At 37.9% G+C, this 18,379-nt stretch overlaps 1 protein-coding gene across 8 annotated transcripts in view; it reads left to right on the top strand.

Annotated features, from left to right (window-relative positions):
• Positions 1–18,379, top strand: part of HERC2 (HECT and RLD domain containing E3 ubiquitin protein ligase 2) — a 114,384-nt gene that overhangs the window by 68,179 nt on the left and 27,826 nt on the right. For 7 of the 8 annotated variants that reach the window (XM_042788890.1, XM_042788884.1, XM_042788887.1 and 4 more), the window contains exons 53-71: positions 752–942; positions 2,730–2,835; positions 3,009–3,100; positions 3,678–3,853; positions 4,333–4,444; positions 5,424–5,505; positions 5,600–5,743; positions 6,362–6,452; positions 7,907–8,084; positions 8,515–8,596; positions 8,679–8,850; positions 10,790–10,934; positions 11,652–11,877; positions 12,717–12,888; positions 13,464–13,650; positions 14,407–14,547; positions 14,926–15,117; positions 16,855–17,008; positions 17,722–17,829. In XM_042788890.1, the coding sequence (XP_042644824.1) occupies positions 752–942; positions 2,730–2,835; positions 3,009–3,100; positions 3,678–3,853; positions 4,333–4,444; positions 5,424–5,505; positions 5,600–5,743; positions 6,362–6,452; positions 7,907–8,084; positions 8,515–8,596; positions 8,679–8,850; positions 10,790–10,934; positions 11,652–11,877; positions 12,717–12,888; positions 13,464–13,650; positions 14,407–14,547; positions 14,926–15,117; positions 16,855–17,008; positions 17,722–17,829 (2,751 nt within the window). The remainder of the gene's footprint in view (positions 1–751; positions 943–2,729; positions 2,836–3,008; positions 3,101–3,677; positions 3,854–4,332; positions 4,445–5,423; positions 5,506–5,599; positions 5,744–6,361; positions 6,453–7,906; positions 8,085–8,514; positions 8,597–8,678; positions 8,851–10,789; positions 10,935–11,651; positions 11,878–12,716; positions 12,889–13,463; positions 13,651–14,406; positions 14,548–14,925; positions 15,118–16,854; positions 17,009–17,721; positions 17,830–18,379) is intronic. The other variant, XM_042788891.1, reaches the window with a different exon arrangement.

Below are 18,379 nucleotides of genomic sequence, written 5' to 3'. Positions count from 1 at the left end.
TCTAGTTGGTTTGGATAACGAGTAAAACTGATTCCCTACTAGAAATCATGAACGTGCATTGCCATGTGTATGATGGTGTTTCTAAAGGGCAAGAAAGACACTCCGTTAATATATCAGTTAGTAGGGTTGTAGAGCTAGTATGGTGTGACCCTGTAATCCTTCCCGTTGCCCTGGATAGGGCAGCGGCGTTGCAATATTATTTTAGTCAGGCTTTATAGAAGCTACAAAGATCACCGCAGGAAAGTAGAAGTGGGTTTTTCCAGGGAGGAAATCATTAACTCACTAAACCACCTCATTCTTGAACAAGAATTTTTGAGTGTTGTAACTTAATTGTTTGGTTTTTTGTAAGGGATTTCTGTTGGGGGTTGGTCGCATATTTTTCATGCGCTGTGGTGGTGTACAAAATTCAGTGCTGTGGGTCTGTGTTTTGAAGCACATATCATAATAAATTTTGATTTGTATTTCAAAAGGAAGGACCCTTTCAAGTGGCTGTTTATTCAAAAATGTTGGTCTTTTAAGGATTCTGTCAGTTCAAAGATTGCGTGTCCCTGTAATGTTTTACATAAATCTTGAGCTATGCCCTTTAAGCCTGAGTAGTATTACCATACCAACGTGACACGCTTCTGTATTCTACTTTTGGACTACATACCCAAAATCTTTGATTTGTTATTTCCTTTCACATGGCTTATGGGTTTAATAAAAGCAGTTTTCTTCGAGAGGTACATGCTTAATGTTTCACTTAACCATGCAGGTCAGTCTCCAGTGTTTTGTGGGCATTCTGGAAAGCAGCTGAAGAGGCGGCATAGTAGCCAGCGGGGAATGTTACTGGATGATTGGTCTAGAATAGTTAAGAATTTGAATGTCTCATCCTCTGTGAATCAGGCTTCACGTCTTATTGATGGCAGTGAGCAGTGCTGGCAGTCTTCTGGCTCACAAGGAAAGGTAACTTTAAGCCATAACTGCTTTATTCTGGCATACTTTCTTCTTAGGAGGATAAGTCTTTACCTTAGTGAAATATATTTGTTACCTTTGTATAAGATAAAAGAGTAGGAAAAACAGACATCCGAAGTACAAAACCACATTTCTTCATAGTAAATGTGCCTACATTTCAGAGCTGTGCTTCATCTTTCGAATGATCTCATGTTAATTATAAGGAATTTGGGTGATTTTTGAAATACATGGTACTTACTCTGTTCTGTAGTTGGCTCTATGGTTACAGTTGTCTTTTCAGTACAATAACTGATGACAACCGTTTGTAACAATCGCGTTGATTATATTTTACTTAAGTGAGTTTGTGCCAATACCTAGTCTCTCACTAGCTAAAACTGCCACTAAGCCCTCCCTCGCTTGCGTAGAATCATGGAATATCTCGAATTGGGCTCGGTGATTCTTACGGATCCCTTCTAACTCCCTGTCCCTCGCAGGACTACCTAAAACTTATACCGTACGACTAAGAGCATCTTCAAGCTTGTCAGAGCTCAGTTTGTGTCTAGGTGCCACGACCGCTTCCCTGGGGAGCCTGTTCCGGTGGCTGACCACCCTCTTAGCGAAGAACCTCCTCCTCATGTCCAGTGTGAACTTTCCCTGGCACAGCTTCGTTCCATTTCCTAGTGTCCTGTCCTATCACTGGTCACCAGAGAGAGGAGATCAGAACCTCCCCTTTTGCTGCTCCTTTTGAGGAAGTTGTAGATGGTGATGAGGTCTCTCCTCCGCCATCTCTTCTCCAAGCTTTACAAACCATAAACTTCATAAATCCGGCCCTCGAGACCTTTCGCCATCTTGGTCGCCCTCCTCTGTACATACTCTGATGGTTACCTCAGTAGAAGGAGGACAAAACCGCACACAGAGCTCAAGGTGGGGCCCCACCAGTGCGGTGTAGAGTGGGACAGTTGCCTCCCTTGACCGGCCCCAGGACATGGTTGGCCTTTTCGACGCCCAGGGCGCGCTGTTGACTCGTGTTCAACTTGCCATCAACCCAGAGCCCCAGATCTCTTTCCACAGGGCTGCTCTCCAGCCTCCGCTCCCCCAGTTTGTACATATAAGCAGGATTGCCCTGTACCAGGTGACGAATTGGCATTTGCTCTTGTTAAATTTCATACGGTTGGTGATTACCTCACTCTCTAGTCTATCCAGATCGCTCTTGTAAGGCCTCTCTACCCTTGAGGGAATCCACAGCTCCTCCTAGTGTCATCGGCAAATTTGCTTAACGTACCTTCGACTCCCACGTCCAGATCATTTATAAAAAGCATTGTTCTTTAGTATATGGTTGGCCAGTTTTACTGGCATGCAGCATTGCTTTGTGGCCAGCCTGGGCACTGGAATTTGCAGCTAGGCTTCTGTCAGTTGTGTTTTGATGCTCTGTTGATGGCCATGCTGAGAATATCCCCAGCCACCCTTCCTTCAGGTTGTCTACAGACTGTAACCAAAGATTTACATTATATCCCATTTCTTGTCCTCCGATGGTATTGTGCTTCCTCAGTCTTCTCAGTAGTGTTGCTCTTGGGTGAAATAATTTGCTGCAGCTGCTTCTCTTGTGTTTGGAGGCTGGACAGGTGAGAAGTTCAAAAGGTCATTTTTCCTTTGGCCGGTTGCCATGCCTTGCAGCTGTTGTATACCATTCACAAATGTTTTTCATGCTTTCCTCAAAACCAGCACAGGTTTATTCTTATTAATCATACAGTGGTCCCAACAATACTATCAGAAAATGAAATTCTATGTGTTTTCCCTAGCACTGGATTCGCTTGGAGATTTTTCCAGATGTTCTTGTTCACAGACTAAAGATGATAGTGGACCCTGCAGACAGCAGTTACATGCCATCTTTAGTTGTAGTTTCAGGTAAGTGTGTATTCTCTGAGAAGTCTGAAAAATATTTTTTTTTTTTGTACGTTCAACAGTAGTTACTTGTCTGTTTTTAGTTAACGTAGCCATCTGATTAACATGCATAGTGCCTATTTATGAAACAAACACCGTACCTTAAAATGTTTTTCTTTCCATGTTTTGTTTTCTAGGGGGGAATTCCTTAAATAACCTTATAGAGCTAAAGACAATCAATATAAATCCTACAGACACCACAGTGCCTCTTCTCAGTGATTGTACAGAAGTAAGTCTGTGTGAGAATTACTCTTGCATGCAACAAAATAATACTTTGCTGCAAGAGGTGGATCAAGAGCGCTGTTGTGATTATTAAAGCATGGTATTTTACTTTTCCTCTAAATTAGCACTATTTCTGGCAGTTCAGTAAAGTTAATTATCCTGATAAGTCTTACCATAATCACACTGTAACTCTATAGTAGCCCCAGTAGTAAAAATACTTCAGGTTTTTTTAATATAAATCAACATACCTATGAACCAAGAAGACATCAATTTACATTTGGGGATAACTTTGGTGGATTATAAAGCTTATTTTGGATAGTAGTTCTCATCTTTTTCAGTAACAGCAAGGAGGAAAGCACAGTGAACTTTTAGAAGACTGGAGGTGAAAGAATTCTCAAATTAATGAGGCGATATGTTTATCCTAAAGTGTGAATTATGTAGTGCTGAAAACCCACATATTTAAAGTTGCAGATTAATTTTGTTAAGGTGACAAAGTTAAAACAAAAGTTCTAACTGCTTCCTATGTATTATAAACTTATATAGGATCCAAAAGATGGCAATCTTTTTTTTTTTTTTCTTCTTAGTACCACAGATATATTGAGATTGCAATCAAGCAGTGCAGGAGCTCGGGGATTGATTGCAAAATACATGGCCTCAGCATACTGGGACGTATACGTGCAGAGGATGAAGATTTGGCTGCAGTCCCTTTCCTTGCTTCTGATAATGAGGAAGAGGATGACGATAAAGCTAACACCGGGAGGTAGGGAACTGCAGGGGTGGAGGGGGAAATTATAAAGATCCTTAGTGTCTATATATTGCTGTAATTCAGTGAGAGCAACTTAATTAGGTTGAATGGTAGTGAGGAGAAATCAGTATCTTAGTTTGTCAGAAGTGTTAAGTACATCATTTGTTGATAAATAACTTCTTTAAGATTATCACACCGGTAAGATGGTGACATTTTGTGCAAGTCTTCTGCTTCTGCAGTATACCTGGAATTGAAAGCTAGCTAAAAGCTTGATGTGTTTATATTTGGTGTGTGGCACATGTATATTTACCACTTCTATATTTATTTTTTTTTTTTTGCTTTTATTTGTTATAGTCACCAATTAGCTGTCCTGGTGTTGTTAGAGTACTGAAACTGTTTCAAACTGTAAAATCAGTAAATACAGTACAAAGGTGCCTATGCTATACTGTGAAGCTTGCTAAGCTGACTGGGCTTACTTTTCTCAATATGTTCAGTCTTGTTAGAAAGAAGGCAGCTGGGCTTGAATCGGCAGCTACAATAAGAACCAAAGTTTTTGTCTGGGGACTGAATGACAAAGACCAATTGGGAGGGCTAAAAGGTTCCAAGGTATGTTTGTCGTTTTCATATTTCACTACAAAACAGAAACAGCTAAAAATAAAATGTGCAAGTCTCACACAACTCAAAATTAATTCAAATTTAATCAGAGTTTTAGAGTTTATTATCAAAAGCTATGAAGTGTAGGTTTTAGTGTTTTTTTACTTTTCAGACATGTAGCTGTCTGCTGGGTGGAAAATTGGAGAAAATTTGTGTTTTGGTTGTTACTGAAATCCAGTTGGATTTTTAGCAGCCACTTAATCATTTGTTTTAGGTGATAGTGAACTAACAGTTCTAAAAATGTGTAGCAGTCTATACGTATTCTGTTCCTTTTGAGTTTGCAAGCATGAAATTAAGATATTTGTGAACTTTTCTATGTATTACTTATACCTGGAGCTGGTGCAGTCTTCAGAAAAAGAAAAATTAATCTTTTGATTGGTGTAACTTGATTGAAATTCAGTGTAATTTGAGAGGGATTTCAGCCCTGTGTGCAGCCATTTATACATAATTTTTAATACAATGCAAGATGGGAGATACGTGGCAAATGTTTAATCAATTTAAGATATTAATCTGAAAAGTAGGTTAAGAGAGCATTTCTTTAAGTTGTAAATAAAATGTATACTATTGTATCTGTAGAGTGCCTTTCAGGAAACAAAAAGTTAACTGTTACTGTGTTCTGTGCTTTTCTCAAGAAAACTTTAAAAAGAATGTCCTTGTTTATATTAAGTTTCATTTTTTTTCTCAGGTTTTGTATTTATCAGGGTTTCAGTATTAAATGCTTTTTCTTGGTTACTGTCTTTCAACTGGTGTATGTTAACTGGTATGTGTGAAATGTCTGAAAAATGTGGGGAGTTTTATATATTTTTTTGTTTGTTTTTTAAAAAAAGGTACCGGTTAGATTAACTGGTTTATCACTTAATAATAGCTCTTCTTTTTAAAGTATAAAACTTAAAAATGTGTTGTAGTGATTTTTATTTCCTGTCTGCTCTAGATAAAGGTCCCTTCTTTTTCTGAAACCCTATCTGCCTTGAATGTTGTACAAGTAGCTGGAGGATCAAAAAGCCTTTTTGCAGGTAATACAAGTTTAAAATAATTATTTGAGGGCAGAGACAGATTTCCAGTTGTGAAACATTAATGGTGTTGCGAAATTTTTTTCCCTCCTTTTAGTGACTGTAGAGGGTAAAGTATATGCCTGTGGAGAAGCCACAAATGGAAGGCTGGGTTTAGGAATATCTAGTGGAACGGTGCCCATTCCCCGCCAGATTACAGCTCTCAGTAACTATGTGGTAAAGAAGGTGGCTGTTCACTCAGGTACTGACAATTGCTATTCTTACGTACATAAATGTAACGTATTAAGCCTGATAATCGTTGCTTTGCAATTTTCTTGGGTGCTGTGATGCCCCAGCATATTTAGTATTTTAATTTTTTTTTAAAAAGAAATACAGGTTAATAAATTCTGTCTGTTGCATAAAATGTCAGATTATATCTAATTATTCTGTTCTTAAAATCTATTAATTTAGACCCTACACGGTTTCTTTCTTGGTGGAAGTTAAATTTGTTAACTTCTGAATAGTTTTTCAGTCTGATCCAAAGAAAGCATTCTAATTTTTTAATATTGCTAAATGATGGGTTTGTGTTTTGTGTTTTTTCTTTTTTTTTCTTGCAGCATTGAAAATAGCAAGTTGAGTGATTATTTATTTCTTCTTTTTTTTTTTTTTTTTAATGTTCTGGGAGACCTACCCTCACAGAAGTTTTGTGTTTTAAATTACAGCCCATAAAAACTCTGAAAAAAATAAGCAGTGTGTATTGGCTCGAAAGGCTTGCACGATTACATTTTAGAAGTACAGCAGTGCCGAATTTCTGATATTTTTGCTAGACCTGCTGCCTGTTTGAAAGCTTGAAAATTTAACTTTTTGTTTACACTCTTAGGTGGCCGGCATGCTATGGCATTGACTGTTGATGGAAAAGTATTTTCATGGGGTGAAGGAGATGATGGAAAACTTGGTCACTTCAGTCGAATGTAAGGATACCAAATTTGTCTGTATTTCAGTAAGAGGATATTTGTGGTGCATGTTAGAACACAGCTGACCACCACTGTTGACAATGACAGGATTTTTAATACAGTGGGAATAAAAAAATTGTGTTGGGAAAAGGTAATTTTTTCTTTTCCAGTAGTGTATGTCTGTGGCACAGCATTTGTTACAGTCTTCAGTCATGTAAAAAGGAGGCATTCAATTAATAGAATACTTGGAAACATAGTGGATCAAGTCTTTAATAGTATTTTTTCAATGTCACTGATGAAATGGCACACTTTCGGACATGGTTTTTCTGTAAAAACCTTATAAAGTAAGGTTTACAGAGGTGCCTTGAGGTGTAAAACCATAGCAGTTTTACATTCCTGAGCTGTAACAGTTCATAATGTAAGCCTGACGGAGTATTTTGTAGCCCTTTTCTTTAGACTTCTGTCTATAAACATGTTTGCCATAAATAAACTTCTTACGCTTTTCAGTAATGCATAGTTGAATCCTCCACAGGACAGCTTTGAGGAAAATTTGAATTCTCTGGAATTTCTTTTGTGTGTACCACAGCAAAATGTTTTGAAAGAAAAAAAAAAAAAAAAAAGTTGAACATAGCCCATGGGGAAGTCTTTGTTTGTCATTGTGATGTATTCTGAAGACGTGCTCAGAATACATTAAAAATTACAGTGCCCAACTCAGATGGTTAATATATGACAAAAAATAAATGTTCATAGGGGTATGTGTGTCACAACAATGAAAAGGGAAGTCTAGATTAGAGCAATATTGTTGTCTGTTGTTCAGCTGTCTCATGTTTTCTTACTAAAAGTGAGACTTGGAATTTTAGGGCATTTCATGGGTGAAAATTTTCCAGAGGGCATGCATAATCTTATAAAACCTTAATAGTGGCTCTGATACACAGTCAGAATTAAAAAAACTTGAGTTGAAACTCTTCCCTGAATTTAGAGACGATTGTAACCATATGAATAGTAAAATTTTCCAATAGTCTCATAGAAGCCTAACGCTAAATTCCAGTTTTAATTTCTCTCTTGTAAAGAGCAAAGTTGGGATGGGAGTGTCTGCTCTTAATCTTACTATCTGGCTCTGTGCCCACAGCTAACAAGTAGCTTGACTTTGGGCAATGACGGGATATCAACTTTCACTTTGTATTACACAATTTTTAATTGATTCATCACTTCGACATTTTGTCTTTGGCACCTAAGTTTTGTGGCGTATACATAAAATATTTCTTTAAATAAACTTTGAAGTACATTAAAGTAGCATAAACTTCAGATTTATGGTGCTACTCAAGAGTATGTCTTGGAATCATAATGTTGCATCTTATTTTATCTATAAGTAACTTAGTTATCGCACAAACTTTTTTGGATTATGAAGGTTGGAGAATATCGTGCAACTCTCTCATAATTAATGCAATGAACTCTTCACTCATTTTCTCTAGGAACTGTGATAAACCCAGGTTGATAGAAGCGTTGAAAACCAAACGCATCCGTGATATTGCTTGTGGCAGCTCCCACAGTGCTGCTATTACATCTAGTGGCGAATTGTATACGTGGGGTCTTGGAGAATATGGAAGGCTAGGACATGGAGATAATACCACGCAGCTGAAGCCTAAGATGGTAAAATAAATGTTTCTTGTCTCGATAAAATAAAGTAAAGCCAAAAACCATGAAGGCGGTATGAAGACGTCGTTGTGAAGTGATCTAAATTAGGTTTTGGTACACATACCTCTAGTAACAGGCAAGCTATTTCAGAAAGGTCAAAAAGATCCAGTCTTATTTTTTTCTTTTTTTTTTTTTTTCTCATGGGAAGTGATGTGAAATGACTTGTGCTGTTTTGAATTCATGTCCTCCATCTCCCTTGATACACAGCTGGAAGCTGCTACTGTTACTGATCAACGCTGGGTCCTGAGTGAGCAAGGCTTGATAATCCTTTGCGTGCTCAGGCTGGGCACAACGAACAGGATCAGTCATAAGAACTTGAAAATATCTGTAAGGTTTTAAACCATGACTTCTTTGAAACATCTTGCTTGTGTTTTCTGTTTTGTAGGTTAAAGTGCTCCTTGGCCACCGAGTCATTCAAGTTGCTTGTGGGAGCAGAGATGCTCAGACTCTTGCTTTGACAGATGAAGGTAGGAATGTCTTGTTCCAGAAGCTTTCTAGCGCACGGGAATGCTGCGATCGTTGTTTGACCTGCAGCTTGGTGTTTGTTAGGTTTGGTGTTTTCTTGGGGCGACGGTGATTTTGGAAAACTGGGCCGAGGAGGAAGTGAAGGCTGCAACATTCCTCAGAACATTGAAAGACTGAACGGCCAAGGCGTTTGTCAGATTGAGTGCGGTGCCCAGTTCTCATTGGCACTGACCAAGTCAGGAGTGGTGTGGACATGGTATGTTGCATTCGCCAGAAAGTATTAACAAAGCAACTGCTAAATACGTGTTGTATTCCTCGCTGTTTGACTGTCTTAATTCCATCTGTGCCTTACTGTGTGCTTTGTCTTTTAAATTGGCAGCTCCTCGAGGCAGGCTGGGGACTGTTCAGTTACTCTAACGCTGTGCCTTGCAGCACGCTCCGTTGTGTATTGTCCTGTGAGGGTGCCTGGCTCGTACTGAAATAGCAGAGGGAGTGGAAGATCATTCCCTCTCTTGGGAGCAATGGAGTGTGTAAAGGAACACTGAGACTTTGGGGTGAAGTGGGAAAAGAGAACCTGAGAATCATAGTTCGGGGTACATAGCCTACAGCTAAGAGACGGGGAGAGTAACGATATAGTGGAGAAAGGAACTAAGCTAAAGTTCAGAGGAGATGGGAAGAAATTCCCTGGAAACACAGGGTCTCGAGAGCTCACTGCTGCTCAGGAGGCCAGAGTTGTCAGTAATGATGCCTCGAAGCAAGAACTGGTATGAGATGATCACTGAGTTATTCAGAAACTCGATTTTTCACCTGTTTGCCTGTGGCTTCTGCTTTGTTTTGAACACAAAGCTAGCTTTTTTGGATTATAAACGTTTCTGTCAAATTTGAGAGCTTAGTGTATGGTAGATCAACTTCAGAGCTCTAACCAGATCAAGGTTTTACCCCATCCTCATGTAATAAGACTATGACCTACTTGATGTATATCAAAGCTAAAATGACTTAAAATTATAATTTTTGTGGTATTATTTGTCGGCTATTTGTCGGAAATTGGTGAATGATGTGAAGAGAAATCTACAACATTTCTATTTTAAGAATAGCAGTAACTTACAGAAAGGGAGAAAAGCTGTTAGCAGTTATGTTGTTTCTCAGAGCTACCACTGGAAACTATTTTTCTGATGCTTTCCCCTCTCTTAAATGCTTTTTTTATTTGGAGTGACAAAAGCAGTAAGAAGTTCTTTAAGAACTCCTTGCAGAATACTTGTTCATTCCTTCTTTATCCCAGTTTGTCCTAACACTGTTACCTCTAGTCATAAAATGTACAGCTATTTCATGACATTACAGGTCTGCAAGGAGATTTTTTTGGGCCAGTTTCAGCTGTGCGTGTCTGCACTTTAGGATGGCTGAGTTGCTTCTAAACTTTTACTCTTCTTGAATTTGTATGGGTTTAAAGGAAAAATCTCAATTTCTGCATTACAGCTTTAGATAGGCAACAGTACTATGTATCATATTCATCTCCAGCATAACATAACCTCTCTTGAGAAAAATAGATAGTAGTGGTGGTGAGTAACAGAACTGAGTGGTTACTAAAAACACAGTGGAATAAATCTCAGGGGTTTTTCATCTTTATTGACAGTCTTAGAGGCATTTTAAGGTGTTTACATTGCTTTTGTGTATGGTATATTTTTAGTGCACTTTGTATATAACAATTTTGGAAGAATTTAAGTTACAGAGGCTTGAGAACCTGTATGGAAGCTTACAACAGTGTGAAAACTCAATTCTGAAAACGTTAGTTTCCGTATATTTTTTTCTATGAACAGACATGTCAAAGAGTCTTTTTTTTGTTACGTTTATCCTCTGTAGTATAAATCTGCCCAAGTCTATCAAAACATACCAATTTTGTAAGTATTTATAATCGCGGTGTTTGCAACAGAGGAAATGTAGTATAAACAAAGTTGCACTATGTACAAAAAGGTAGTCATAATGACGCTTGTTCTATACTGAGGTGAAAAGTGATGGAGTCACAGAACTGCAGTTACCCTAATTTTTAGGCCTTTAGTTCAGATTTGAAGAATTCGCTAGTTGGTGCTTGTGTTTAATCCCAGTGATACCTGAAGTACTTTGCTTTGCGAAGCTGTGTCGACAGAAGAATGCGTGAACAATAGAATTGTTTTGAATTTTACATTTACTATCTGTTGCAGGGGTAAGGGCGACTACTTCAGGCTGGGCCATGGCACGGATGTACATGTACGAAAGCCACAAGTTGTGGAAGGACTGAGGGGTAAAAAGATTGTGCACGTGGCTGTGGGCGCACTCCACTGCCTGGCTGTTACTGACACTGGACAGGTACGTTGTGCATCACCTTCCTTTCCCCTTTTTCCTTGATCCAGAAAGGAATAAACTAAACTGGTGAGGCAGCAGAGTGTAATAGCATTGGTGCTGATTAAATGAAATAAAAATTTCTAATTGTTTATTTGCTTTTTAAAGTCCTGTATAGATATAAGCATTACTGTAGTTTAAAATATATTACGTTTCATATTATTATTATTATTATAGGAGTTTAAATGTTGTTGCTGTAGTAGCTTTTGTAGTATTCTCCTAGTTTATGTAGTATCTCACGATCAGTTTCCTGCTCCTCACTCTTGAAATGCAGAAGCAGTCATAATATTCTGGACAGATTTTTCTGCTGTGATCCAGCATTATCGTTGTAATAATTCAGATCCCCAGTGTAATTACTATGCACCTAATTCTTCTAACTTACTGTTCGCTGTGAACATGGAAATATTTATGAATCAACTGATGATTTATGAATTTGCAATAATTTATGAATCATCTGATAAATAGCTGCTTTGATTTTATTTTTTTTTTCCTTTTTTTCTTTTAATGTATGATGATGCCTGCATTATTTAATGGGGAAAAAAAGAAAGCCACAGCAATAGGTTCTCTAAAGTGTCCTAGATGAGTAATACAAATCACTCAGATTACGTTGTAGGAATTTTTAAGAAAACAATGGGATGAGGCAGCTGATGAAGCCAAGTAATATGTGGAAATGCTTACTGACAGGTTTACGCTTGGGGTGACAACGACCACGGGCAGCAGGGCAACGGAACGACTACGGTCAATAGAAAGCCCACTCTTGTCCAGGGCTTGGAAGGCCAGAAGATCACTCGGGTTGCTTGTGGGTCTTCCCACAGTGTCGCATGGACAACAGTGGATGTAGCTACACCATCTGTTCATGAACCAGTACTTTTCCAGACAGCAAGGGACCCTTTAGGTGCTTCTTATCTTGGTGGGTATTTATGACTGTATTTTCTTCTCTAATTCCATTGGAGAGTTAGTTGTGTGTGTGGTTTGGTAAGCGATAGAGAGTGCAAAAAGAAAACCATCTTTCAGAAAAAATACCACGAAACAACAAGAATCATACACACCCCTCAGAAAATCCCCAACACAACCTCTTCCTGAAAGTGGAAATTGTAAAGGACTTGCTCGGAAGTAGTATTAGTTTGAACTTCTATTGTTCTTCAGGAAATTATAACACAACATGCTTTATCAAATGCTCCAAAGATTTTGTTGCTGTATTACTGGTGTTCTTACGCATAACCTCTTGCTACAGTTCTTGATACTACTGTTACCTTTTATTTCTAAGATAGGTGACTTAAGAATTACGGAGGCAAAACAGCAATATAAAAGGAGCAAACGTTTTGCTAATTAAGCTTTTTCATGAATAAGGCAATGTATTTAAAAAAGAGCAAGAACTGCATATATAGATTATTTGATTAGTATTTTTAAGAGTACCTAATAAATACTCTTGCTATCAGAGAAATTTCTGTGTAAGCGAAACTTGGTTTAGATGCTGATCACCAAAATATCTATGTTACCTTGATCTTCATGTATAAGTAGAAAGGTGGAAAACTATTTTATGAAAGCCTTTGCTGCAAAGCCTCAGTTTTGACTATAATGTTGTAACTGTAGGCACTGCAGTTTGAGTCTACTGTAGAGATAGTTTTATAGTCATCTTTCTGACTTAACAAGACATTAGATAAATCAGTTCCAGGTATGTATTATACCATTAAAAAATGCTTGCCTTCTCTTTTTTTTTTTTTTTTTTTTTTCCCCCCCTCGTTCCAGGTGTTCCTTCAGATGCAGATTCTTCTGCTGCCAGTAACAAAATCAGCGGGTCAAACAGCTCCAAGCCGAATCGCCCTTCCCTCGCGAAGATTCTCCTGTCGCTTGACGGGAATGTGGCCAAACAGCAGGCCTTATCTCATATACTGATGGCATTACAGATCATGTATGCCAGGTGGGCATGCAAACATTCTTGTCTCTCGCAGAGCAGATGACACAGCTTACCGTCTGTTAGGGTCTCTCGGGTCAGGTACAAAATGTTTCGCAAGTTTGGACCCCTCAGGATAGGCCTAAGCGTCATTTAAATCTGCTTTTGAAATTGAAGTTAGCTTTATGCTGTTTTCTTTACAAAAACTCCCAGTGCCTGGGGGAAAAAAAAAAAATATTTATTTAGGAAAGCTCAGATAAATCATGTAAAAAGAGTGTAAGTAAATCATGATAGATTATATAGAGCAAGCGGCGAGGGACAGGGTGGAAAGAGCAATAAAACTTCACAGTGCCCTCCGTGTTGTTGGTAGAGAACAAAGTATTTGTGCTAAAATTTACAAAGAGAAACTGACATAAAATAGTGGCCTTAAAACACAGCATTTAAGCATCCTGCCCAAAGGAGAATGGCGATAAACCGCTCTTTAAATTCCCGAGCTTGGAAACCTTTCCTTATTTTATTAAGACAAGCTAATAAGTTTTTTTTTCTAAGTTCAACAAGGGGGTATAATTGGGTTCCTGTTAATCTGTCCTAAATGATTTCAGGGATGCAGTTGTTGGAGCACTGATGCCTGCAAGTATGATTGCACCAGTAGAATGTCCTTCTTCATCGCCAGCCCCCCCATCAGATGCGATTTCTACAGGAAGCCCTGCAAATGGAGATGAATGCCTGCTTGTAGGAGATATAGAAGAGAGGCTGAGCCCAAACCCGTGGCAGGACAGGAGAGGGGAGGTAAAGAGTCAAATGAAGTTTCACATCAGTGCTTTAACCGTAAAGCTGAAAAATATTATCTTGTTTAGTTTGATAATAGCAGAGACTAAACAGTTCTTTCATGCTGTGATTTCAGGAGTGGGTACTCCGCATATGTCAGATTTGGAAAAACTAAAATTTAGTGTGAAATCAGTTTTGAACTTTGAGAATGCACTGTGTCATTTAAATCCAGTTGCTGTGATTTCTAGTAGCATATTAGAGTTAACATGAATATATTAAGCATTTGATGAGACAATAAATTCATTTTACAGGAGTGATCTTAAAAAAAAAAAAAAAGGTCAAGACTAAGGAGATATTTGACCGTTATTTAATGAAATGTAATTGTAAACTTATCAACTAATGTAGACAGGAGGGCCTGAATGGAATTGTATTTTGATTCTCAACTGCAAACAAGCAGGAAAAAGAAAAGGTCTGTTACTGAGAGAACTTTCCCTTTAACAAGCTTCTTGTCTATGTTGTAGACTTTTCTGCAGCCACTGATGTTTTATTGTATGTTTTTGTAGCAGCTGGTATTGAGGGGGGGTGTTGGCTGGTTTGCTGTGCTAGGAACATAAAATAGAAGTTAAAAATACAGGGAGTGGATCTGTTCTGAATTTATGGCTGTTTTAAAATTGCTGCTATGTTTGAACATAAGCCCTTCTAGTAAAGACTTAGAGTCTTAAAGATTTTTACCGTATCTTGTTGCAGCTTTTATTAGTTATTATTTGTTTTGACTAGGTTGTTTCTTCAGAAGATGCTGTGACACCATCTGCTGTCACTCCCTCAGCTGCTGCTGCCTCTTCCCGTCCTTTCATTCCAGTCACAGATGATCCTGGAGCTGCCAGTATCATTGCAGAAACCATGACAAAAACCAAAGAAGTAATGCCAGTACATTCCTTAACACCTAAGGCCTTACCATGCTTATATCAATCAACTTTGCCGCTTTTTTGTGCTGTTAATGTTATTCTGTAAATTACTGCATTTTTTAAATCTATCCAAAGACAGAGGGTTGTTTTTTTTTTTTTTTTTTTTTTAATTTTTCTTTTGTCTGACATTAAAGGAAGTTAGTTTTAGGAAAGCTTTTTCAGTTGAGCAATGGATTTGACAGGAGGTTAATTTCGGGGCCATGTAATCCTAGATTTGCGACTCGTGTTTTAAAATTCCTTTAAAGTACTTCAGGCAAGTGAACTTGTTCGGATTCAGCGAAACATTTCCTCCCTCTGCCCTCTCTAAATATTTCTGCAATTTGTTTTGTAGGACGTGGAAAGTCAAAGTAAAGTATCTGGCCCAGAACCGCAGTACTTGGATGAGTTTACTAGTCTCTTAGTACCAGATGACACGCGAGTCATGGTTGACCTGCTGAAGCTGGCTGTGTCCAACCGAGCGGGTGAAAAGGGGAGAGATGTTCTTTCAGCTGTGCTGTCTGGTATGGGCACAGCTTACCCACAGGTCAGGTTTTGTTTCTGTTGCATTGTAACTATGTCCTTTTTGTTAGTAGTGTACTAAAATTTTTTTTTTTTTGTCTTTGAAGCGCAGCTCAGCATACTGAGAAACTTAATAAATGTGAAAACTTGATTTGACCTTAAATGCGTGTGAACCTTAACGTTTTTAATGGAAATACTGCGTGAATATATGCATCTGCTACAAATGTCAGTAGCAGACTACTTCCTTAATTTGTTGTGTTGCAATTAGACATTAAAATAGAAGCTTATTTGTGTATTGGACAAGTGGCTGTGCTTATTGGGGTGCGGCTGAATTAACCAAGCTCTTATTTCCTGGATCTGTGGAATGTTAGTTTAAAAACTTCCGTGTTGGTTTTGTTTTGCATGTGGGTTTGTTTATTTATTGATGCAGTCGTTATTGCTAGCTAAAAATGCTGTTAATATATTGTCAATGATATAGTAATACTCATTCATTTTTAAGATTTACATTTGATGCGTTGAAATTTCAAACTATTTACAAAGTATCCACGGGTGTGGGGTTTTTTGGGACAGCTGACAAACAGAATTAACAAATGCTGTGATACTGCATACCAGCAGCTATATGAAAGAATGTTACAAATCATGAATTATTTATGGCGTATCTGCTTGCAGGAATGAACTGAAAGTTGTTTAATGTTTCTTGTAGCTTTACCCTTCAAATATTTTTCTGTAATAATTAACAATGCCTTTCTTTTAAGATGCTCATATGATGTAGTTAATTTATGGCTTTGCACTGTTTAGACTGGTTTGAAACACCAGAAGTGATTATGCAAAACTGATATTTGTATTCTTTTATTGTGCTTCTCTTCACTAACCAAAAATGTGAAGAATGACTTGGCTAAGGAGTGTAGTGTGCATTGAATTCAGAGAAATTTTATTTATTTATTAATGATATAAATTACAAGACAGCTTCAGTTTTAAACAAGGAAATCTTATGATATCTCTGTGCGAATAAATTAGGATTGTGGGAGAGGCTAACAGATGCTATTCATGTAGAGGCAATTGAGTGATATTTCTTATACTGTTATTTCTTTTCCCCCCCACCCCGAAATGTTCAACGATCAGCTGTGTATACCCATGTTCTGGGTTTGAGATGTAGTTGTCCCCCTCGCACCCTAGCTGGATGTACATTATGTATGCACTTATGCATCAATTCTTTTTTTTTGCTTCTAGCATCAGTACTGAGTAGCTGAACAGCTTTGTGGGTTTTTTTGTGGTTTGGAGGTTTGTTTGATGTTGTTATTTTTAATTTTGTTTTGTGTTTTTAACCTCAAGTCAAAATTTTTATTTGAAACTGTTTAAAAACTCTTTAAAAATGAGTACTATTGGAATTTTCTCTCTAAACGCTGTTTTGCAATATTACGTACTGGTTAAATATTTACACCTTTCATAAATCTCTTGGCCTATGCTTTACCGTTTAGGTTTTACAGTTTGTTTTGTTTTTTCTGTGACGGAAAACAATTATCTGTGGTGTCATTTACTTACTGGGAAATTACGTTGTCTGTCCTTTAGTTTTAGGAGTTCTTGTAGCTTTAACAACATGAAAAAGAGTATTTTTTGAATTAGTAAGATGGTTTATGAATCAGAACTCAGAAAACAAGTGATTAATTAATGTATTTTCAATTTGGAAAGAATTCTAGTTGGCTTAGATTTCTTGGACTAATCAAACTTACTTTTGGTCAAGCCTATATTTTTCTTTTCTTAGGTTGCTGATATGTTGTTGGAGCTGTGTGTTACTGAACTAGAAGATGTAGCAACTGATTCACAAAGTGGTCGCCTGTCTTCCCAACCAGTTGTGGTAGAAAGCAGCCATCCATATACTGATGATACATCTTCCAGTGGCACAGTTAAAATACCAGGTATAAAATTCTTAAAGTTATGTTACTCAAATACAATTAATTTCAAACCTGCATGCATATAATTTTTCCTTCGCTTGCAAAAGTGTGTATTGGACTTTTAAGGCCGTGTTACGTATCCTGCCGCTATAACAAAGTAGTTCTTCAAACACTCACTTACTGCATGAACATCTTGATCCTGTGAAATACAATTTTTTGGGTCCACTGACTGTGACTGCAGCTGTACATCATTCCTGTTTTCCGTTCAATTACGAAGCTGAGGAGGACTGAGTCTTTTTCAGGGTCAGTAATTGAACACCTGTCTTCCAGCCTTGAGCATTTGGGAAATGCTTTTTTGTTTTAACACTCTCTTTTCATTTAGTACTTCCTTCAGTATGTTACCTAGTACTTCTCAAAAGGTACAGGCAACAAAGAGCTATTTGCCTTAACTGTAAATAGACATTTTTTTGTCTGTTGCAAGTTTAGTTTGGAATGCTCTGAATATAGTCTTCTGTCTGTTAGCCCCCTACTCACATGAGCTTGCTGTGATGTAAGCCTTTCAAAGAGAAGAAATTACAGACAAATAATGTCATTAAACCAAAGGAAGTTATTTCTGTTAATGAGCGCTACGGCTTCCCACCCGCTATGTTTGATTTCATGTGACTTTCTAAAATACTGCATTTGTTTGTGGTATTGATTGCTCTGTAGAAATGTGTGAACTCTTTGTTGCTGTTTAGGTGCTGAGGGACTGAGGGTAGAATTTGATCGCCAGTGTTCTACAGAGCGGCGTCATGATCCACTCACCATAATGGATGGTGTGAACAGAATTGTTTCCGTCCGATCAGGTTATGAGAACTAGTGCTTTTCAAAAATGTCTTGTGTGATTTGCTGTTAAATGCTGAATGAAATGTACCACTCTCCGTGACTGACTTTTATTGTGAGGCACAGGGCAATAAAAGAAAGAGGAAGAACTACGTAAATTGATAATTCTGTTTTAAACCAGAAAAGAAGTAGGATCTAGACGCAGACATGTAAGAGTGATCTTTCATCTTTGAACATAGAGAATGCACGTTGTCATGCTCTTCCTAAGAGCAGTTGCAGTGTAAAAAAATCAGTGTATAGCACCCCTGCGAACATGTGCAAATTCCTGTATAATCAAGGTGTAGTTTAACAGATTAGAACACAATTGGAAAAAGACACTTCTTCCGTTAGCTTTTTTTTTCGAGTCATACGTACAGAAATTTAAACTCATACAGTCAAGACAAATGCTCTTCTGCTGTCAAATGCCCCAAATAATAGTAGCTAGGTGCTTGCTCTCTCCATTTTCTACTCTGGCCTACGTACGTGACACTGCATGAAATCTTTGTGTCTTCTATCCTGTTATCTCTGATTTCA

This window comes from Tyto alba, unplaced genomic scaffold, assembly GCF_018691265.1.
Source record: "Tyto alba isolate M040663 unplaced genomic scaffold, T.alba_DEE_v4.0 Super-Scaffold_14, whole genome shotgun sequence".
NCBI classification, from domain to species: Eukaryota; Metazoa; Chordata; class Aves; order Strigiformes; family Tytonidae; genus Tyto; species Tyto alba.
Note: the sequence above shows the minus strand (reverse complement) of the source record. Positions and strands in the feature narration are given on the sequence as shown.